Genomic DNA, 23,658 nt, shown 5'->3' on the forward strand with positions numbered 1-23,658 from the left:
ATTTCACTGAATGATGACTCTGAAACTTATGAAAAATTATTTGGCTGAGGAGCTGATTGTGTCAGACATAAAAGTGATTAAACGATAGTGTTGATTGTAACAAAATGTCACATGATCTTTGGATTTTTCCGTTTTCTGACAGATGGGAGACCCAGTCCAGTTAAAAGATGAGGGAAACAAACACTTTCAGGCGGGAGATATTGACAAGGCCATTGAGTGCTACACTAATGCCATCAAGGTGTGCAAAGACAAGAAGGTGCTGGCTGTCATTCACAGGAACAGATCTGCATGCTACCTAAAAAGGTAAGCAGCTTGGTAACGCAGTACAGACACCAACCTAACAAGACTGAATAGACTTTATTTGCAACTTCTGTTTCAAATCTAGACCTTATGTCTTTAATATTTTTTTCCTTACAGGAAAACTATACCAATGCAGCATCTGATGCTTCTAGAGGTAGAATGACATTAAGAAATTTAAACAACCGTATAATACAGCCAATAGCAACACAGCCATGAAAACAATCTTTTTTCCCCTTTTACATAGCAATTGATGTCGATGCATCAGACATAAAAGCCTTATACCGGCGCTGCCAAGCCTTGGAGAAACTTGGTAAATTGGACATGGCTTTCAAAGATGTGCAAAGATGCGCAACGCTTGAACCCAAGAACAAGACTTTCCTGGAGACTCTCCGCAGGCTGGGAGCAGAGATCCAGGCCAAGGTCCGAATTAAGCATTTACACCCACACACAAAGCTTCATACAGGACATTATAAGAGCTTACATATCACACTGCATAGCTTAAGTGGTAGGTGTTCAACAGAAGAAGAAAAAATGCAGTCTTTTCCTTTGAAATGTAGTAAAATAGAAGCATAGAATATTAGAAAATGCAAGTAGTACTTCAGTGTAAGTACTTCTACCACAAATGTGCACATTAAGCCAAAAAATGATGAATGCAGTCAATATGAAAGGGGTCTATTGGTGTCTTTGCAGTACAGGTTTCATTTACACTGGCATTTTTTTCTTCACAGCTCAAAACAACATTCTCCACAGATTCACGGGTACAGAACATGTTTGAGATTCTCCTTGATGAAGAAATGGGAAAGGACAAGAGGGAAAAAGTGGGTATTTTCGGAAATTTAAGGCAAAAGTCGAGAAGTGCCAGCTTCCTCTTGTTATTCGTCAGAATGTGGAAAAAAAAAGTTCACCTGTGGTTTTGCTTACTTCCTCTTTACTGTCCAGGCTGCCAACAACTTGATTGTTTTGTCTAGAGAAGACGCTGGAGCCGAGAGAATCTTTCAGAATAACGGAGTACCTCTGTTACTCAACATGATAGAGACAGGCAAACCAGAGATGATCTTGGCTGCTATTCGTACTTTATCAGGAATGTGCACAGGACACAAAGCTCGGGTAAGTCAAGATGCAGGCAAAGAGAATGCAAAATCAAAAGTTCAAGGGCACTTTCAACATATGTACCGTCTTCCAAACATAATGCACTTCCACCTACTGTAAATAAACAAAATACGATTTATATGGCATTTTCCTCACAAGATGTATGCCTTTTTTTATCTTCACTAAACAGGCCATGGCCATTGTTAACATGGTGGGTGTTGATAAGATGTGCAGCATCATGGCTATTGACAATGAAGAGATTGCATTGGCAACCTGCAACCTCTTCCAGTGCATCAATGACTCCCTCACTGGTGGGGACACAAGGGAATATGGGAAAGAAGCATCCTTGGTTTTAGGTGAGAGAGAATAATCATTTACAGTTAAAGATGATTCGATAATGGACACTTATTTGACGTTCACTTCTTTTTCTATGGCCAAAGCTGACTGAATAACACTTTCACTTTTGGTTTCAGCTATACTGTTTAATTTTCTCCCAAGCACTATGACTTCAGACACACAATCACTTATTTTATCTGCCTTTCCACAGATGCATCTAAAGACCTGAAAACTATTCTTCTCTCGCTGCTGGAGATGGTTTCTAGCAGCAAGGTTTCTGGCCACGGCAGAGACCAGGCACTGAACCTCTTGAACAAGAATGTACCTCGGAAGGATAAGAAAGAGAAAAATAACTCCAGGACCCTCTTTACAATTGACCATGGTGAGCCAGACAGCTGCACCAGGTCGCTTGTGCAACTTGTTCCTGCAACTCAGATTCCCTGACACAGTGACATTTATATTTGCACATTTGTGTTTGTTCTCCAGGTCTGAAGAAGATCCTTAAAGTTTGTGGTCAAGTTCCTGAACTTCCAGACCAGCTGCCTTTGACAGAGAACACACAGCTGATTGCCAGTGTGCTCCTCAACAAGCTCTATGATGACCTCACATGTGACCCAGAGAGAAACAACTTCAGGGACATTTGTGATGAATATATCAAGTATGTCCGTAAAATTTCAAATTTCTGTGTTTTATTAAAGGATTTATGAATGCATCGCCACCTAGTCAACATTATTTATGCAACTGCGCATGATCTTTTTCTTTGGCTTGCCATCCATTCATTCTCCACAGATCCAAAATTGACCCCAACAACATGGACAAAACCATTCATGCCATCAACACGATCTCAGGGCTGCTGCAGGGTCCTTTTGATGTTGGTAATGCTCTAGTTGGACGGCAAGGCATCATGGAGATGATGGTGGCACTGTGTGGCTCTGAACGTGAGGTGGACCAGATGGTTGCCGTGGAGGCCCTGATCCATGCGTCCTCAAAGATGAGCCGTGCCAGCTTCATTATTACCAATGGAGTGTCCCTGCTAAAGGACATCTACAAGAAGACCAAGAACGAGAAGATTAAAATACGTTCGCTGGTGGTGAGTTGATAAAGAAATGAACAGAACTTCATTTACCACTGTTTGAAGCATGGAGGAGGTACCAAACATCAGCAGCTACTGTTCCTGCTGTTCAGTATATTGCAAGAATAGTTGCATTGGAAAATTTCTAGATTTCATGTCTGCATCTGCTGGAGTACATACTAATATCCATGTCCTCTCCAGGGTCTCTGTAAACTGGGTTCAGCTGGAGGTGATGACTACAGTCTGAGGCAGTTTGCTGAAGGCTCGACAGAGAAGCTGGCCAAGCAGTGCAGAAAGTGAGTATTTCACACATAGGCGGGAAAAAGCACTGTATAATAACTCAACAGGTTAATATGCTGTACATAATGACAGAAAAATTGTGATATGTAGGAAATGTGCAAAAAATATACTTGTAATGGCAAAAATTGTAACATTTCATTCCGTAGAATTGGTACACAGAACCGGGATGTGATAGCAATCCTAATCATCACTGTGCACTCTGTTAAATGTTTCATTTTCCATTTCTACTAGATGGCTCTGTAATCCCCAGATTGATACCAAAACAAGAAAGTGGGCCATTGAGGGTCTTGCTTATCTGACAAATGACGCTGACGTCAAAGATGACTTTGTGGAGGATGAACTTGCTATGAAAGCCATGTTTGAACTGGCTAAGGTATGGAAATAACAGAAAGAAACATGCAGCATATCTGAATAGACACCAATAGTAACCTCTGTCATTTCTCTGTGTTTTCAGTCTAAAGACAAGACAATCTTATATGCAGTTGCTTGCATCCTGATTAACTGCACCAACTGCTATGATAAAAAGGAAATTATCCCTGAGCTGGTTCAACTAGCCAAGTTCTCAAAACAACATGTGCCTGAGCAACATCCCAAGGTAAGGGAAAAAAGAGAAGCAGAAAGCAACACTCAGACCACAACAGCTGAACTGACGTGGACAAAGCAGGAAACACTGCACAGATGCATACACTCGCTGCATATAATTTGTTTTTCTCAGGACAAGAAAGACTTTATAGAGAAGAGAGTGAAAAGGCTGCTGAAGGGTGGAGTCACGTCAGCTCTAGCTGTCATGGTCAAAGCAGACAGCTCCATCTTGACAGACCAGACCAAGGAGATGCTGGCAAGGTGGGGGTTGAAGGAATTGATAGCAAAATAATGAGAAAGCATTCTGATGTTTGTCATTTCATGAATCATCATTTAATAGCCTGGAGTTTTTGCACAACCGTCATGACGGATCATTGTTTGGGGGAAATTCCAATGAGTTATATCATAACACAGCTGCAGCTTGGAGGAGTGTGTGAAATGTGATTTGCAGTTTATTTATGAGACCTTATTTCTAAAAGCTCCACTGCAGAGAAGAGGAAATTCAAGCTGGAACACTAATTAGTACATCTACTTTCTTGTGCATTTCCTGTTAAATTGCAACTCTGCCCAGGAATAAATGATTGCGAAACCTGGTTTCTGTTTTTAACTGCAGAGTTTTTCTGGCATTGTCAGAGGATCCCAAAGATCGTGGTACTATTGTTGCCCAAGGTGGGGGAAAGGTGAGAAATAGTTTTGGTATTTTGTGCATTCGTAATTTTATGACACTTAGTGAAGTTACAATGAGACATGAAATTTTCACATATCCCCCCAGTAAATCCCCAGAAGAAGAAAAAAAGAGTCCAACTAGAATGCTGTTGGACTGCTGTCACTGTGACACATCATGTTGCAAACTGCAGCATCCACTCTTTTGTTCTTGATTTTAACTGTGTCATTCCTGGCTCTGCCTTCAGGCTTTGATACCACTCGCTCTGGAAGGGACAGATGTGGGAAAGGTGAAAGCCAGCCACGCCCTTGCCAAGATAGCAGCTATTTCCAATCCAGAAATTGCCTTTCCTGGTGAACGGGTAAGACATGCAGGTGGCAGTTGCTTTGTTTGCTCTTGGGAGTTTCACCTGTTAGGAATGTACAGTACATTTGCTGAGGCATCACATTCTTCTGGCTTCACGTTGCTTCCACTTTTGACATTGTTTTCCTTTGTCTCTATTTTTCTCTAATTGCTGTAATGATTAATTCCCTTGTTTTCACTTTGCATCTCTGCTGCTCTTCTGTTTTACCTCATAGTAGTTTTTAAAATCCATTGCTCTTGTCACTTCTGTCTTGTCTGACAGGTGTACGAGGTTGTGCGACCGTTAGTTAACCTCCTTCAAACAGACAGAGATGGAATGCAGAACTTTGAAGCTCTGAGAGGCCTCACCAACTTGGCTGGTTACAGTGAAAAACTAAGGTGGCAGACATCACATGATAAACTAAGTCACTGCAACAAATAGTATCTCAAGTCCTTTTGTGGTTTCCTCATTTTAACCTGCATCCGTTTTGCAGAGTCAAGATTGTGAAAGAGAAAGCTTTGCCAGAGATTGAAAACTACATGTTTGAAGAACATGACCAGATTAGACAGGCTGCAACAGAATGCATGTGCAATCTTGTGACCTGCAAAGAGGTGAGGACAGATAAAAACATCTCATAACGATGGGTGGCTCATTCTGAACAAGGTTTTTCAGCACAACTAAAAGTTGACTCCATGTGTTTTAGGTCCAAGAACGATATCTGGAGGATGGCAATGATAAGCTGAAGCTGCTGGTGCTGCTATGTGGTGAAGATGATGACAATCTTCAGATAGCTGCAGCTGGAGCTCTGGCCATGATCACCGCCTCTCAGAAGAAGCTGTGCACAAAAATGACCCGGGTGGTACGTAGTATTCAACTGTGTCTGTTTTGAAAAATGTCCAAAAACCTTTCCAAAGGGTGTTTTTCATGGAAATACTGTAACTGCGAGACCCTGATCACATTTTTGCAAGGTTTCCAGTTGTGAACATGTAGTGCAGAATTAAAGCTATATTACACTTGTCATTCATTTACCAGGAAGTGGGCATGGCTGAGACAGCAGGGACTTTTCAATCCAGAGAAAGGAACGGTGTAGTAACATCAAATGCATTTCATGACAGGAGGGGATTACCTTAATGGGAAAAAAAATCTAAATATGTAGCTTTGACATACATGGCTGAGTTTTAGAGGCGTAATTCAGAGGGTGATTTCAAAAAGTTTACATCTTACTTCACATGCAAATGCAACAGGGGTTGGACAAAATAAATAGCACAATATGACTTTGTAAAACTCATACTAGCCTCTGAAACACTTGATTTCACTGTAGCCCACTGAATTACACATCCTAAAATTATTAATTTTGTAATACCTGCAAGACTACATAACCAGTATAGTATTAATCATTACTATTTAACCAACAAAAGGAACTTTTATGACACGTGGGAGGATGCCATGCACATCTGTGGTCTCATTACATAACAGCTGTGACTTAACAGAGCTCAGGCAAGTTAGTCTCACATATCTTGAAAGATGAGAAGAAACTTGCATGTGACATCTACTAAATGTCCTCCGTTTCATGTTCAACCTCCAAACACACTTGGTCCCTCACACCAATCAGCTCAGTTGTATATAATCATTAACATTCCTCTGAAGCTATCACTGTGACAACCTGTGTGCCACTCCTTATGCAGGAGTGGCCTCCACTCCTTGCCTCAACAAGGAGTGGAGGCCACTCCTTTGTGGCACTCCTTCCAACTAAACTGTAACGGTTGCAAAATCAGTGGCACACCTTGGGGAATTTGTTAACAGTTCTTTGTCTCACTTCTGGGAATGGCCCAACAAGGAGAGCCACCATTCATTAAGCTGTTACTCGGGTATAAAGGTCATTGGTGTTCCTCTGTAAAAATGGTCACTCAGAGTCACTGTAAGCCATAGCTTTTGTTGTTTATAACTGTAGGTGTTCAGAAAATATAGAAAATATGAAAAAAGAGTGTGACTGACTGAGGGACTGATCTCTCCCAACAGACAACCCAGTGGCTGGAGATCCTGCAGAGGCTGTGTCTCCATGTCAACCCTATGATCCAGCACCGTGGTCTTGTGATTGTCTATAACATGCTCAGCTCAGATGATAGTGAGGTGGCCAAGAAACTGATCGAGAGTGAGATGCTGGAAATCCTCACAGTGATTGGCAAGGCGGAGGACAATCCCAAGAGGCAGGATCCCATTGATACAGCACGCACATGCCTGGTCAAAGCTATGGATCTTGGCCTGATCAAACCCTTTTCCAGCCCTTCTTAAAAGACTGTCAACAAGTCAAACAACAACAACGGACTATCTTCTTTATTTCCTCTGTTAAATAGAGACTTTCCCTCCAAATTTCTTTTTCCATATCTGAGAAATTCAAGAATTCAACAAACTGGCTCCAGATCAGTAAATATAATAATCCCTCACAATATAGATCAGTGTTTGTTTGTTTTTTGTTGTTGTTTTTTTAAATCTAGTTGTTGTTTTGGGCAATATAGTAAGTACATAAGGTGGATTACCTGCTGTGAGACTTTTCTTCTCAGATGGAATTGAGGACATATATTTTTTTTCTTTGTACTGAGCTCACTGATTTAAACATACCCTTGAAATACCATTTTATATTTCAGTATCTATCTATCTATCTATCTATCTATCTATCTATCTATCTATCTATCTATCTATCTATCTATCTATCTATCTATCTATCTATCAAAGATGACACACAACTGAAAACTCCTCTCCTTCTGTCTACTCTATCTTGTGATAATATGAAATAAATCTGCCCAGCTTGTGACATTTGAAAAGAAAGTAATGTGATTCAGCATTTAAGTGACTAAACAATTGGTAATTACAACATTTCCACTGAGTAACTGTGGCTAAAATACCTAAGACAGCAATATCCTCAACCAATGACTCACTCCAGTCCTAATCTTAACCTCTACTTATCAGAGCCTTGTCTAGTTCACTGGATGTCAATTGCAATACAAGCTGCCACTAATCATGCATGTCATGTGGCTTTCTACTCTGCTTCTGCTATGTCTGTTTTATCAGAATCCTCTTCACTACAGGAAACAACAATTGCAACCTCCACGATAGCAAACCATATTTGAGACTTCAAAACTGGAGTGCACAAACCACTGCCATGACCATGTTTTATCTCCAGTCAGTGATTGAAACTGAAAGACAACTCTTACTAAAAAGAAACTGTCACATTTCCAGAATATAAATCTGAAGATTGTGATTGCAAAACTTAAGTTATGTAGCTTAAATAAAAGGGGATAGCAAATTAAACGGTCACACAATGAGCAAATATATACTTTTTTTTAAAAAGATGGAAGCTGTAATAATTGAATGAAAAAATACATTTTCTAGTGCAGCTTTTTTTCATGCAGTAGCCTGTGACTGCATAGGCTATCTTAGAAGTGTTTCTATGTGGGAGTGCTCTGTTTGTTTGTTTGTTTGTTTGTTTGTTTGTTTGTTTGTTTTAATTGCTTTACTTTTTAGCTCAGGTTTGCTTTAATGCCAGTATGTCTAACAAGAGCTGACTGTTGAGAGAATGAATTGGAACATGAGTTACAAGTAGCTACCTTGTTTGATAGGCCTACAGCATGAGGGACATACGTAAATGGAGATCATAAGGAACTGAAAATATCTGCTGACGTCTAGAGCAAATGTGAAAGAGCAGAGATTTTTCTTAAATGTATCTTTCTCTCAGGGTAGCATAGTGTTAGGACTTTTGCCTTGTAAGATCACTGGTTCACTCCCGGCTTTCCCAGGATCTTTCTGCATGGAGTTTGCATGTTCTCCCTGTGCATACCTGGGTTTTCTCCGGGTACTCCGGCTTCCTCCCACAGTCCAAAAATATGTTGAGGTTAATTGATTACTGTAAATTGCCGGTAGGTGTTCTTTGTCTCTATATGTAGCCCTGTGACAGACTGGAGACCTGTCGAGGGTGTCCCCTGCCTAGTCAGCTGGGAGACACTCCAGCCCCCCGCGACCCTAGTGAGGATAAAGTGGTGTATAGAGAATGGATGGATGGATATGTTTCTCTCTTATGTACTTTAATGAATTACGAATTCATATAAATAAAGTTTCTTTGTCATGAAATATGCCTTGTACGTTAGGTGGGATTTATTGTTAAGATGTTTGAAGATAGGTCTTGAGTTTAACAAAAGAAAAAACAAGCTGACGTAGGTTTCCCCTGAGGCGTGTTTATTTTGGTCAAAGGCGTGCTGCACCACGTGTGGGAGCCGACACGGAAGCGTGTGTTTATTGCAAGTGGAAGATAAGGATTCCAGTAGTGACGACTTAATGTCATTCTGGATATCTTAAATAATCTTTTTGACAAGGAGGAGTTTATATACGAATGCCTGCAATGCACACTCTATCACGCTTTAAAAAGTTTTTGAAAAAGTTTGACGTTTTGCATTCAACATGGCCAAAAAAATGAAACGCGTCGCCTCCTTGACCTCGTTTGCCGTGTCATCATTAATGAGCAGCAAACGTGAGCATGACCAACATTGCATAAAATCCCCTCACCGCCACTCTCTAACTTGCTGTCTCTCCTACAGTTCATTCATTACAGGCGGGGCTACTGTAACCACAAAGGGACATAGGAAGCTGCACTCATCCATTTCATTTCACAGAGAGTGACAGCATCAGGACTTCTGCGCTGCCGTTGCTTAAGAGAAGAACAGTATCTCCCAAGTGAGGAGGAGCAAGGTATGCAATTTAAAATCTACAAAGATCATTTATTATATCGACGCTGCTACTCGGTGTTCGTAAAAAAACACGAGGGTAAATCTCGTATGGTGTGATTGAGATCTCATGGTTTTCATTCATAATGTCTTTAACGGGGATGGAAACATGTCACGGAACGGGACACTCAGGGTTATTCATTGCATTTAGTGTTTAGTGTGTAATGCCGGTGTTTCAGGTTAACTGGCGATATTTGCCATCTCCAGATGTTCTTATGTCCCTTTCGTCACGACCAGGACGAGCAGTAAAAAGAAATGTGTCACTGCTTTACTCATCGTGTCACTGATAAGCCCGACAAACTTGCCGCTTCAGCTCATTACAGATCATGAGCATTCTGTCAGACACCTGGTGATTGCCCGGGAATACGCCCAGGTTAACTTCACCCAGGCTGCCAGAAAACCCACATCTTGGCTAGAAGCACGTCCACTGTTGTGTCGTCAGTGGTACGGATCCAGAGCACAACTTCAAGCTTAACTCGCTTTTGTTCACACAAACACACTCCCACAGCAGCCTCCCACCATAACAACACGCAGTATAAAAGTAGTTTAAGTTGCTGCAAATCATGCAGGAACAACCTGAAACCGCACTGTCAAAAGGAGTTAATCAGAAAACACTTCAACATTTCAACAGTCTTCAACGTCCTCATTTCATACCACGTTAACCACTGACAGCTTACTCTGGTTTCTATTTGTGTGATTTGTGTCTTCCCAAATACCCTGTCTGGTTTAGAAATGGTATAAGATGCTTTTCAAGATGACGTCAGAGAAGATGTGGTATAAAAGATAACTTCAGGTCAAATGCAGGGCAGAGGAAGACTAGAATATACTTCCAGTACTTTACAGTCTGAGTTATTATACTACACAGGTAGTTTGTGTTATATTTTGTCATCCTTTTTGCATCCTTGTAAAGTTTTTTGTTTCATGCCTTTATTTTCTACAAGTAAAATACCACAGGCAAAGACATCTGAAAATAAAGGATATTGATTCATCCTTGCTATATGTAGTCTACTTTAATACAGTCAATACAGTCAAACGATTTTAATCTTATATGACAATAACACACTAAGTTATTTGACAAGCCACTCAAATGTCTGAGATAAAAGTTTGTCAGTTAACTAAAGGCCTCCATAGTTAATGCTTTTGTCCACAGTAACAAAGTATATTGAAGGACTATTTTAAAAGGCCTGTAACTGTGACTCACTGGTTATCTCCATACTAACAGCTGTAATATTTCACAACCTGCAACATAATTGTACGGCAAAGTATATCTACTTCTAATTTGTGGTGAGGGTGGAGGCTGAGAGTTTGAGCTACAGATTTATACATGTGAAGGTGAGATCCGTGTGGCTGGGGAGTGAATTGTATAGTTTGACAATATTTAATTTAATGACATGCTCCCTTGGAGTACATATAAACATATAAATATGGCAGCATGATCACTTCAGTGGCCAACAGGAATATCTGTAGCTGTAACATTCAAATTTGACTGTATTTCAACTCATCCAGCAAGTGCTAATGGCTCACTGTGTGGGGTTTAAAATATATTGTTTGTTTTGACCAGAGTTTGAATCCCTCTTCTTCAGTTTTTCCAAAATTAGGCTGAAATAAAGCTACATTCTACTTTTTACACGTGTAGCATCTGCTTTCTCCTTTCATGATGTCAAATTTAGAAAATGATTGGAAAATATACCCATACATTCTTATGTTTTTATGTCTGTGACTTTTAGTTTACACTTTGAAACGCTAGTGAATCATGTTAAGTAAAGTCACAGTTGTTTATGCAGCACATTACAAACAATACAGGGTGAGTCACAGTGCTAATCAGTGACTACAGATATAAGACTGACCCTACAAATTTACTTAGCACGATTAAATAGTAAAGGTAAGTACTGCAGTATTACATATTAGCTAATTAAATGATATAAACTTGGACAAATGACTGAATTAACTTAAAGCTGCTGTCCGGAGTTTCCGTTTGTTTTCAATTTATGTATCATTTTTTAACAAAGCTTAAATGTGTTAGTCTAGTTCGATACTATAATATAAAGTTAGTATAACGCGATATGAAAATTTATTCCTGAGCTCCGCCTTCCTCTCATAGACCCCCATGTTATTCCAAAAAGCGCCGGTTGCTGCCGACCAATCAAGTTCGAGCTTCAGCTTTGTCATGCTGTCAATCAACGGTTACGCGCACAGCAAGCAAGCCCATGCAGAGGTGGGCGAGCTACGCACTACGCAGCCGCGCGCACATTTGTTTTGCTTGTGGAGGAGAGAGCATCAGGGATCAGCAACTTCCAGAAAAGTTACCAATCCCACGGCTTGTCAGGCCAAGAGACTGCGGGACGTTTTTTGGCTCGGGGTGCTCGCGTCGCTCCCCGACCACGGCCTCCATAGCCCGCCTGACGGCTTCGTTTAGATGCCCGACCTCTGGAGGAAGATGTTGGGGCGTCTGGGACATACTCTTCGTCAGAGGAGTCATGCAATTCTGAACTCTAGATAGAAATAAATAATGTAACACATATACACGCGTAAATGCACTAAGTTTGATAAACAACGTCATCGAGAGGGATACACGAGTGTAATCACATATTGAAACTTTACTCGTTCGTCCTAGCAGATTCATGTTATTTTGGTATTAGGACAAGTTAGACTCAATACAGCATTCTAACGTAATTCCTTTATTATTTACTAAATGTACTAAATACAGAAGAGGGGAAAACAGCAAAACAGGCAAGATGCTGCAGCACTCCGGGCACTTCTCTCATGTACTGCGCGCATGCACAAATAAAGGGGTTAAATCAGAGGGAGGGAGGATGGGACCAACAGCGTTTTGGGAGACGCTGCGATTCAAACTCCGGACAGCAGTTAAAGCAAAAGTCAAGACCCCACAAAATGATACATTAAAAACTCACGAGAAAGCTTTTTGATGACAGTGGAGAGGAAGAAGAAGTGGTGAGGTGTGAAGATTCACTATAATGACGGTCAAATGGATGTGAGTGGTAAAGACTGGAGGGTTTCAGAGAGAAAGAAAATAATTCTGTGCTGTTAAGATTTTGATGACAAATCTTATCTCCAATAGGAAGTACAACAGTGCAAGATGGCAGGACTGTGTTTTGTGATCCAGAGAGCCTCCTCAACACTGATCTCTATCACTGGTAAGTTTCTGACAACCTACAAACTGTAAACTGTGATCAATGTCAGCCATGAGAGAGCCTTCAGTTTCTTTCATATTTGTGTCTGACAGAGCTGACCTTCATCTTTCTGCTGTGGTTTGTTCCTGAACTTTCTCTTTGTTCCCCAGTAACAGCAGGTCAGAGATGTCTTCTTTCATCGGTACTATTTTCATGATTTAAAAAAAAATTAAAGTGATCTATTTTCTAAATGTGCTACATGATGTTACAGGTGTGAATGGAAATGTGCAGATATTCTACTGCGAAGGATGTGCTCCAAATGTGACCAAAGTCTTTTGCAATGATGACAACCTGCTTGATCACAGCCACATCATCCCCAAGTGCTCAGGCCCTCCACAACCCAACAGTGTCTGTCAGCGTAATGGCTCAGTATTTGTTTCCACCAACACCAGTGGTGTCTGTGAGTTTGAAGGAGAAAATCAAATTGAGAAAAAAGAATGTCCAGGTAATACTTTTTTTTCTAAAGCCTTCAATTTTCTTGCAACAATTCACACCATCCCTGAACTTAAATTTTTCTTTTCATGGACCAGAAAACAACACATTTCTATCATTATCTCTGTTCCAGTGAGATTTTTTTTTGTCCAATTATTTACTTATTTCAGAAACCTGTGTTCCAAGTGTTTATATTCTCACTGTCTCCTTTATTTTTTCAACAGAAGTAGTCACATTGTACATATTTGAATCTTTTTTGATGCCCAGTAACTGATGCTATTCTCTCTAATATACGTTTGTAACATTTCTCTTGTTTTCTCACCGAGGCCCCAACAACATCTGTTTTTTTAATGGTAAGTTGTTCTGTAAATACACACCTTACATCATGTTGCTCACTGTTATGATGGCGCATTGATGGGAGTTTTTCTTCCACTTTCTTCCAGATCCCACATCATCATCAACAGTCGGCCAGAGTGATCTGCAGGAGGCAAGAGAGGACCATACAATACCTATTGTGATTGGAGTAGTTGGTAAGTTCTCATTACAATTAGTTGTTCATGCACCATATTTGTCCTGCATCTGGAAAAGCACCTGATGACTTCAGCAGATTGTAAATCTACCTGTCACTTCTTTAAACGCATACTTTCCACTAAGTATTGCTTGATAAAATAATTATGGCTTCTTACACCTCTCCTTGCTAAACTAACTTGTTTTTACTACCCCATCCTCTCTCTTCCTGCTTTGCTGATGGCCAAAATATTCTTTCAAATGTTTATAGTCAGTCAGGTGAGATCTATATATATTATGGTATTTCAGTTATTCGCATTGATGCGCTTCTATAAAATACTATCTCTTTTTTTCACAGGTTCAGTACTACTGCTAGTACTAGTCATAGTTCTGGTTGCATATTTTTGTAAAAACAGACGGACCAGACAACCAAATCTGGAACAACAAAGGTGACTGAAAAATATAATTATTTATCTTTGAATGTTTTCATGTATTGCAGCATCATTCATATTAATATGAACATGTTTCAGTGACCCTGGTCAGACTGAAGCCCTAGAAATGGAACAAAGATCTGGAGACGTCATTGAGAGGTCAGTGATCGTTAAATATATATACGTTATACACATTACAGCCAATGATATGAAATGCGAAACCGTGCTAAGTTATCACAAGGGCCATTACAAGTCAATATGACTGATAATGGATCAATGATAAGTTGTACTGCCATCATAATATACTGGAGTATCAGTTTCTATTCTTGCTTTCATTTTATAAGCCATGTCATTGGCTGTAATGTGTATTTAATACTTTTTTGTTTCGGGGGGACTTTTTTAAAAGAGTGTTGAAAATGGAGTTTGGTTTCTTCAATTATGCCAAAAAGTTCATCCAATCATGATGCAGGACTTTGATTTTGGAAAAAAAGTTCAAAAAGTTATAACCCTAATATACATACTGTACATGACCTGTCCAGGATGTCCTTTGCCTTCACTCTAACTTAGGTGGGATAGACTCTAGCGACCCGAATGATGATTAAGTGGTGTATAGATTATAGATGGACATACTGGGCACATGTTAATGCACTCATTTTTAAGACTTCTTTTCATATCTTTAGAGCACCTCTAGCTGATCCTGGATTGGATGATGACACCTCTCCTTCTCAGTGTGACAGCGGAGCCTAAACCTGAGAAGTTATTAGGGAAACGATTCTCCCTGAAACATGTCCAGCTTCTTCCCCCAAAAAGTTATTTTGAAACTGGCTGCCATTTATGGTACCGTTCCACCACAAGTAGCTGTATATTATTATGTCACACTCACAAGCTTGAAGATGCTAAGATGTGCTGACCAGCTTTTACTTCACGATCCAAAAGTTCAATCTCAACTTGCTTTTAATTTTAGCAGAATAAAATAAAGCACCTCCTTGAAATGAACAGTTTGGAAGCAGAAATTTGATTTCAAACCTCCCAAACTCTGCTTGTAATTGTTTTACATAACTGCGTTTGTTTTATGTTTCATTTACTTTATGTATCGCCATTTTAATTTACATTCCATTTAGCTTAATTAAGAGATTATCTTAATTAAAAAGGACATTTTAGGGTTTTTCTTTCAACCAACTATGGTATAAAATTTTCTCTGTTAGCATACCTTGTTATTCATTTATTTCTCAATGAACTCTCCTAGATCAATAAAGGTTGAATAAATTCTTAATGGGATAACCAAATATCATTTAACAAGGAACTAAGGTGGAAATTTAAATATTTAGAATGCTTGGTGCGAGAGAGAAGATAGATAGAATAAACAGAGAAACTTGTGGACAGTTGTTTAAGTACTTTAAATATAATCAAATGAAAACAAAGTCTCTCTAAAGAGCTCATAACATTGATGACCTCTAGAACAAATATAGAGCATACATTTTTTTATGGTTTTTCTCTCTCTGTTGTATTTTATAAAACATTATTTCATAATTTAATTTTTTCTTATTTAAAGTATCTTGTAAGTTACAGGATAATTGCCGTCTGTATGCCTGCATGGTCTTACATGCTCAAATTAAGACCCTTTTGTGTATTTTTCTTTTGCTTCAAAATTCCTCGATATACTCTGGTGGGCAGTTCAGCAGGTAGATAATCAGCTCATGTGACTTGATATGAGAAACCACAACCACCCGTCTACAGGGTTTAATGAATGCGGTAACAACCTTAACATTTTGAGGAACAACAGCCCACGTCTCTGCTCAGTGATGGTATACGGTAATGCAGGGGGTTTCTGAGATGCATTCGATTAACCTCGTACATTCAACAACTTAAGCTGAAATGGCCAAAAAGTTTGTTTCACATGATGAATTTTCTGTTTTTCTTAGACTTATTTTCCTGTATAAAAGAATGGAGAAACACAGTGAAGATGTTCCCACGCCATTAACTGCATTAGAAAATAAAGAAATTAGCATCCAGTCATGCTCTGTTGCATGTATACAAATGCTCATTTTGTTTGAAGATGACAAGAAGATGCTCTGATTTGAAAGAGGGTTTGTTGTTGGGGTGAACATGGCAGGAGGTTCAGGCACAAAGACTCCTAAACTGGCTCGTGTTTCAACAGTGATTGATCAAAGGATGGAAATTGTGGTTTAAGCTTCACATTTGAGTCTAATACAGAGAAACAGAAGAGCAATTGTTCCTCGGTTGACTGAGAACGTTCGTGCAGAGCGTGATATGACTGTCAGCCAGAACAATCCTTTGACATTTACCTAGAGAGGGTTATTGTAGTAGTGTAGCACTACATGAAGCCCTTATAACAAAGACAAATAGTTGAGAGTTGAGTGGTATTGAAAAGAACAGATACTGATCTACAGTGATGAGGTACAAAAGAGAAATAGTCAAATAAGTCATTCACCATATAATGCTGGGTAGGACAAGCGTGTGTGGTAGTTACACCAACATAACAGTACAGGTTTAATTGTATATCCCGACAGTAAGGGGGTCCTGTAAAAAGCCTCCCACATCATAAAAAAGCCTTATTATTCTGTTTACTACGCAGCAGTTTGATGCCAGGGTTGGCTTCACTTGTCCCCTTGGAGGGAAGAGTCACTGCAAAGTTATTCTGTGTGATCGCCTTTATCCTGCAGTGAAACATTCCTGTCCTGATGGGAGTGGTTTCTTTAAGAATGCCAATGCTTCCACTAATGGCATCAGTTCTTCATCCTTCAGGAACTGCATGACTTCTCTTACCACATAAGACTGGGCATTGTCGTGCACCAGAAGGAATCCAGGACCATTGCACCAATGTAGGGCCTAAAAATGGGTCCAAGGATTTCATCCTGATACCTAATGGCAGTCAGAATGCCATTGTCCAGCCTGTAGAGGTCTCTGCGTCCCTCCATGGATATGCCTCTCCACACCATCACTGACCCACCACCAAACCGGTCACACTTAACAATGTTACAGGCAGCATAACGTTCTCCATGGCTTCTCCAGACCCTTTCATGCCTGTCACATGCGCTCAGGGTGAACCTGCTCTCATCTGTGAAAAGCACAGGGCACCAGTGGTGGACTTGCAAATTCCTGTGTTCTATGGCAAATGCCAGCCGAGCTCCACGGTGCCAGTCAGCGAGCACAGCGGGCACTAGAGGACGCTGGGCCCTCAGACCACTCTCATTACATCTCTTTCTGATTGTTTGGTCAGAGACATTCACACCAGTGGTCTGCTGGAGGTCATTTTGTAGAGATATTGCAGTGTTCATCCTGTTCCTCATTGCACAAAAGAGCAGATAGCTGTCCTGCTGATCGGTTGAGGACCTTCTACGGTCCTGTCCAGCTCTCTTAGACTAACTGCCTGTCTCCTGGAATCTCCTCCATGCGCTTGAGAATGTGCTGGGAGACACAGCAAACCTTCTGGTGATGGCACACACTGATGTGCCATCCTGAAGGAGTTGCACTGCCTGTGCAATCTCTGTAGGGTCCAGGTATCGCCTCATGCTACCAGAAGTGACTCTGACCCTAGCCAAATGCAAAACTAGTGAAAAACAGTCAGAAAACATTAGGAAGGAAAAAAATGTCAGTGGCCTTCACCTGTAAACTCATTCCTGTTTTGGGAGTTGTCTCATTGTTACCCCTCTAGTGCACCGTTGTTAATTTCATGAACACCAAACTGACTACAAACCTCCTCTCTTACTTACTTGACCAGATCAGTATTTCATATGTTTGACTAACTTGATGCAACACTTAGATTAAAAAGTGTTCCTTTAATTTTTTTGAGCAGTGTATATACATATACACAGCTGAACATAGGTGACAAAGTTCTTGTTGCAAACAAGGGTGACAGAGAAAAGAAAAAACTAGCTGATACATGTGTACACAGTCAGAGATTTACAGACTTACACATACAGACTGGAGGACAGCAAAGGAAACGCAAAGATAGTGTACCACAACCTGGTCACCTGGTCTGGGACACCAGCTTCCTACCAGTGGTGTGACAGATGAAAACGAGCTGAATGATTTTGTATCAGAGGAAGGGTCATGTTCAGCAAACTGTTTTGACACTTTGGAAGAGGAGAATACAAGGGGCAGAACGAGTGAATGGGTAATGAGCAGTTCAGACAGTTACAGTTATGAGGTTATGAGTAAGGGACTGGCAGAGACAAACCAGTTAAACCAGATCATCAGACATTTTGAGGGGTAGATTGTCACGAACGGAGCTGGTGGACCAGAGCAGAGAACCACACTACCAGGGCTGGCTGAGTGCGAATGGTTTATTGTGTGGGGTGAAGAGGGTGGCTAGGTGGGGGAAAACCAGGGCGTAGGAGCGGGGAGCTCCGGGCAGGAGTGGGGGATCCAGGCAGGAGTGGGGGATCCAGGCAGGAGTGGGGGATCCAGGCAGGAGTGGGGGGTTCCAGGCAGGAGTGGGGGGTTCCAGGCAGGAGTGGGGGGTTCCAGGCAGGAGTGGGGGGTTCCAGGCAGGAGTGGGGGGTTCCAGGCAGGAGTGGGGGGTTCCAGGCAGGAGTGGGGGGTTCCAGGCAGGAGTGGGGGATCCAGGCAGGAGTGGGGGATCCAGGCAGGAGTGGGGGTTCCCGGGCAGCCGAACTAAACAAAAGCAGGAGAAACACAACGTCAAAAAACACGGCAGAACTCAAAAACAGAAAGTGCTAATGCGGCTAGAGACCAAACCGAACTGCATGGTTGCTTGTTCAATACTCTGGCAGGGAGTGGAAGGTTGAGCCGGTCTTTATTGTAGGGGTGAGTCGTTAGTGAAATGGTTGTCAGCTGTCCGGGAGCTGTGCAGGTCGTTGATTACCTGAGTGGAGTCAGCTTGAGGAGCTAGACTCCACTCAGGCACCGAGCTGTAGGGGAGAGACAGGGCAGAGGAGCGGATGGGAGACAACCAGACAAACAGGACAGAGGAGCGGACGAGAGACAACCAGACAGAGACAGGGCAGAGGAGAGAACGGGAGACAACCAGACAGAGACAGGGCAGAGGAGAGGATGGGAGACAACCAAACAGACAGGACAGAGGAGCGGAACCGTGACAGTACCCCCCCTCAACGGGCGCCTCCCGGCGCCCCATGGACCCAACCAAACCCACCGGGGCAACCAAGGAGCAGACAGAGACACAGGGACCAGACGGAACAGAAGGGACCAAAAGGACAGGAAGGGCAGAAAACAAGGGGAACAGACAGGAGGGAAGGACGGGAGGGAAGGACGGGAGGGAGGGAAGGACGGGAGGGAGGGAAGGACGGGAGGGAGGGAAGGACGGGAGGGGGACTGAACTAAGACCGGACTGGACTGAACCGAGGGCAGGGCAGGACTGGACTGAACCGAGGGCAGGGCAGGACTGGACTGGACTGAACCGAGGCAGGGCAGGACTGGACTGGACTGAACCGAGGGCAGGGCAGGACTGGACTGGACTGAACCGAGGGCAGGGCAGGACTGGACTGGACTGAACCGAGGGCAGGGCAGGACTGGACTGGACTGAACCGAGGGCAGGGCAGGACTGGACTGGACTGAACTGAACCGAGCGCAGGGCAGGACTGGACTGGACTGAACTGAACCGAGCGCAGGGCAGGACTGGACTGGACTGAACTGAACCGAGCGCAGGGCAGGACTGGACTGAACTGAACCGAGCGCAGGGCAGGACTGGACTGAACTGAACCGAGCGCAGGGCAGGACTGGACTGGACTGAGCCGAGCGCAGGGCAGGACTGGACTGGACTGAGCCGAGCGAAGCTGAGGACTGAACTGAACCGAGCGCAGGGCAGGACTGGACTGAACTGAACCGAGCGCAGGGCAGGACTGGACTGAACTGAACCGAGCGCAGGGCAGGACTGGACTGAACTGAACCGAGCGCAGGGCAGGACTGGACTGAACTGAACCGAGCGAAGCTGAGGACTGGACTGAACTGAACCGAGCGAAGCTGAGGACTGGACTGGACTGAGCCGAGCGAAGCTGAGGACTGGACTGGACTGAGCCGAGCGAAGCTGAGGACTGGACTGGACTGAGCCGAGCGAAGCTGAGGACTGGACTGAGACTGAGCCGAGCGAAGCTGAGGACTGGACTGAGCCGAGCGAAGCTGAGGACTGGACTGAGACTGAGCCGAGCGAAGCTGAGGACTGGACTGAGACTGAGCCGAGCGAAGCTGAGGACTGGACTGAGACTGAGCCGAGCGAAGCTGAGGACTGGACTGAGACTGAGCCGAGCGAAGCTGAGGACTGGACTGAGACTGAGCCGAGCGAAGCTGAGGACTGGACTGAGACGAGCGAAGCTGAGGACTGGACTGAGACTGAGCCGAGCGAAGCTGAGGACTGGACTGAGACTGAGCCGAGCGAAGCTGAGGACTGGACTGAGACTGAGCCGAGCGAAGCTGAGGACTGGACTGAGACTGAGCCGAGCGAAGCTGAGGACTGGACTGAGACTGAGCCGAGCGAAGCTGAGGACTGGACTGAGACTGAGCCGAGCGAAGCTGAGGACTGGACTGAGACTGAGCGAGCGAAGCTGAGGACTGGACTGAGACTGAGCCGAGCGAAGCTGAGGACTGGACTGAGACTGAGCCGAGCGAAGCTGAGGACTGGACGGAGGGTCCGCTCCGGAGGACGGACCGGGGGTCGGGCTGGCCGTGGATGGGCAAGCCGGAGGGTCCGTTCCGGTGGGCGGCCCGGTCGAGGCTGGGCAAGCCGGAGGGTCCGTTCCGGTGGGCGGCCCGGTCGAGGCTGGGCAAGCCGGAGGGTCCGTTCCGGTGGGCGGCCCGGTCGAGGCTGGGCAAGCCGGAGGGTCCGTTCCGGTGGGCGGCCCGGTCGAGGCTGGGCAAGCCGGAGGGTCCGTTCCGGTGGGCGGCCCGGTCGAGGCTGGGCAAGCCGGAGGGTCCGTTCCGGTGGGCGGCCCGGTCGAGGCTGGGCAAGCCGGAGGGTCCGTTCCGGTGGGCGGCCCGGTCGAGGCTGGGCAAGCCGGAGGGTCCGTTCCGGTGGGCGGCCCGGTCGAGGCTGGGCAAGCCGGAGGGTCCGTTCCGGTGGGCGGCCAGAAGGCGGGACGGGATGAGATAGGACAGGACGGAGGGCACGCTTCAGAGGGAGGCCTGGAGGCGGGGCCGGCCGAGGCTGGACTCGCCGGAGGGTCCTCCTCCGGCGGACGGCCTGGGGTCCGGACAGACAGGCGGGGCCGCTCCGGCGGACGGCCCGGGGACTGGGCAGGTAGGGGCCGGACAGACAGGCGGGGCCGCTCCGGCGGACGGCCCGGGGACTGGGCAGGTAGGGGCCGGACAGACAGGCGGGGCCGCTCCGGCGGACGGCCCGGGGGCCGGACAGACTGGCGGGGCCGCTCCGGCGGACGGCTCCGAGGCCGGACAGGGCAGAGGGGCCGCTCCGGCGGACGGCCCGGGGGCCGGACAGACTGGCGGGGCCGCTCCGGCGGACGGCTCCGAGGCCGGACAGGGCAGAGGGGCCGCTCCGGCGGACGGCCCGGGGGCCGGACAGGGCAGAAGGGCCGCTCCGGCGGACGGCCCGGGGGCCGGACAGGGCAGCGCAGGATCCAGGGGCCCCTCCGGGGGCGGCGCAGGATCCAGGGGCCCCTCCGGGGGCGGCGCAGGATCCAGGGGCCCCTCCGGGGGCGGCGCAGGATCCAGGGGCCCCTCCGGGGGCGGCGCAGGATCCAGGGGCCCCTCCGGGGGCGGCGCAGGATGGGAGGCGCAAAGCTTCTTCCTGGACTCGGGGAAGACCTTAGTCCCATTTAAGGTTGCCGAGGTTCCAGGGAGCGGAGGCGGGGCGCCGACGGCCTCCTCAGGGAGCGGAGGCGGGGCGCCGACGGCCTCCTCAGGGAGCGGGGGCGGGGCGCCGACGGCCTCCTCAGGGAGCGGGGGCGGGGCGCCGACGGCCTCCGCGGGAACTGGGGGCGGAGCGTCGTCAACCTCCGCGGGAACTGGGGGCGGAGCCGGGAGCCCCTCCGGGGGCGGAGCCGGGAGCCCCTCCGGGGGCGGAGCCGGGAGCCCCTCCGGGGGCGGAGCCGGGAGCCCCTCCGGGGGCGGAGCCGGGAGCCCCTCCGGGGGCGGAGCAGGGTCCAGGGGCAGGTCTGGAGGGGAGGCCTTAAGCCTTTCGACGGCTGCCGAAGTCCTGGGGGCCGGAGGCGGTGCGTCGACCACCGCGGGAACTGGAGGCGGTGCGTCGACCACCGCGGGAACTGGAGGCGGTGCGTCGACCACCGCGGGAACTGGAGGCGGTGCGTCGACCACCGCGGGAACTGGAGGCGGTGCGTCGACCACCGCGGGAACTGGAGGCGGTGCGTCGACCACCGCGGGAACTGGAGGCGGGGGGCCACGGTGCCTCCTGGCCTCGCGTCTTCGACGGCCAGGCCGCTTGGCAGGTGGTTCTATGGGCGGCAGGGAGACAGGGCCCGGTTGGCTGCCATCGGGAAGTGTGACGGGGCTGTCCAGGAACTGCTGAATGTAGTCGGGTAAGTAATTTATCAGACCAGGTCGCTGAACCGCCAGTCGAAGGCCCTGGGCCACAGTCTCCTCCCTGGGATCTTTCCTCCACGCGTCGTGTAGATCGCGTAATGCATAAAAGTATATGCTGTTCTCCAAGCAGGAGAAGAGAACAACAAGGGAGGAGCCCTGGGTCCAGGGCAGGGAGTCGGGGTCCTCAGTTGGTGGTAGTGGGGTCTGGGTCCGGTTCTGGGGAGCAGAGGTCGGGGTCCGGTTCTGGGGAGCAGAGGTCGGGGTCCGGTTCTGGGGAGCAGAGGTCGGGGTCCGGTTCTGGGGAGCAGAGGTCGGGGTCCGGTTCCAAAAGATGGCTCCCGTGTGGACTGGAGACGGAGGGCCGGAGTGCGGTTTCGCTGAGGCAGAACCCAGGGAACCATGGTGCTTCTTGGACGGCAGTTTTACTGCCCAACGGGTTCCCCAGAAGGGAGAGGAGGAGTCATGCATTGACATGGTGGCTGGGAAAGGACTGACGGTGACCAGACGAGGAGCAGAGCAGAGGGATTCCACCTACGGGGACGGCGAGGGTTGTGAAGGGGAGAGGATTGGTCCAACCCCGGTAGTGGGCTCTCTGGGTCCGTTTGTTGGCCAGAGTATTCTGTCACGAACGGAGCTGGTGGACCAGAGCAGAGAACCACACTACCAGGGCTGGCTGAGTGCGAATGGTTTATTGTGTGGGGTGAAGAGGGTGGCTAGGTGGGGGAAAACCAGGGCGTAGGAGCGGGGAGCTCCGGGCAGGAGTGGGGGATCCAGGCAGGAGTGGGGGTCCAGGCAGGAGTGGGGGTTCTAGGCAGGAGTGGGGGTTCCAGGCAGGAGTGGGGGTTCCAGGCAGGAGTGGGGGTTCCAGGCAGGAGTGGGGGTTCCAGGCAGGAGTGGGGGGTTCCAGGCAGGAGTGGGGGTCCAGGCAGGAGTGGGGGTTCCCGGGCAGCCGAACTAAACAAAAGCAGGAGAAACAACGTCAAAAAACACGGCAGAACTCAAAAACAGAAACTGCTAAGGCGGCTAGAGACCAAACCGAACTGCATGGTTGCTTGTTCAATACTCTGGCAGGGAGTGGAAGGTTGAGCCGGTCTTTATTGTAGGGGTGAGTCGTTAGTGAAATGGTTGTCAGCTGTCCGGGAG

The 23,658-nt window shown here is 46.3% G+C and overlaps 2 protein-coding genes across 4 annotated transcripts in view; one reads left to right on the forward strand and one right to left on the reverse strand.

Annotated features, from left to right (window-relative positions):
* The window catches only part of LOC110963078 (kinesin-like protein KIF2A), a 60,066-nt gene that overhangs the window by 28,726 nt on the left and 7,682 nt on the right, over positions 1–23,658 (reverse strand). For all 3 annotated transcript variants that reach the window (XM_051951041.1, XM_051951040.1, XM_051951042.1), the window contains exon 2: positions 13,462–13,562. The gene's annotated coding sequence lies outside the window, so the exon portion shown is untranslated. The remainder of the gene's footprint in view (positions 1–13,461; positions 13,563–23,658) is intronic.
* unc45b (unc-45 myosin chaperone B) lies at positions 137–8,171 on the forward strand. Its single transcript, XM_051951052.1, is given in 19 exon segments — positions 137–307; positions 418–454; positions 545–720; positions 1,029–1,118; positions 1,240–1,407; positions 1,580–1,745; positions 1,937–2,107; positions 2,212–2,383; positions 2,515–2,815; positions 2,999–3,093; positions 3,329–3,470; positions 3,552–3,692; positions 3,813–3,940; positions 4,293–4,359; positions 4,591–4,704; positions 4,969–5,084; positions 5,180–5,297; positions 5,390–5,545; positions 6,706–8,171. Coding segments are annotated over 19 exon segments (2,796 nt in total). The 5' UTR covers positions 137–142; the 3' UTR covers positions 6,979–8,171.

This window comes from Acanthochromis polyacanthus, chromosome 7 (assembly GCF_021347895.1).
Source record: "Acanthochromis polyacanthus isolate Apoly-LR-REF ecotype Palm Island chromosome 7, KAUST_Apoly_ChrSc, whole genome shotgun sequence".
Classification (NCBI taxonomy): domain Eukaryota; kingdom Metazoa; phylum Chordata; class Actinopteri; family Pomacentridae; genus Acanthochromis; species Acanthochromis polyacanthus.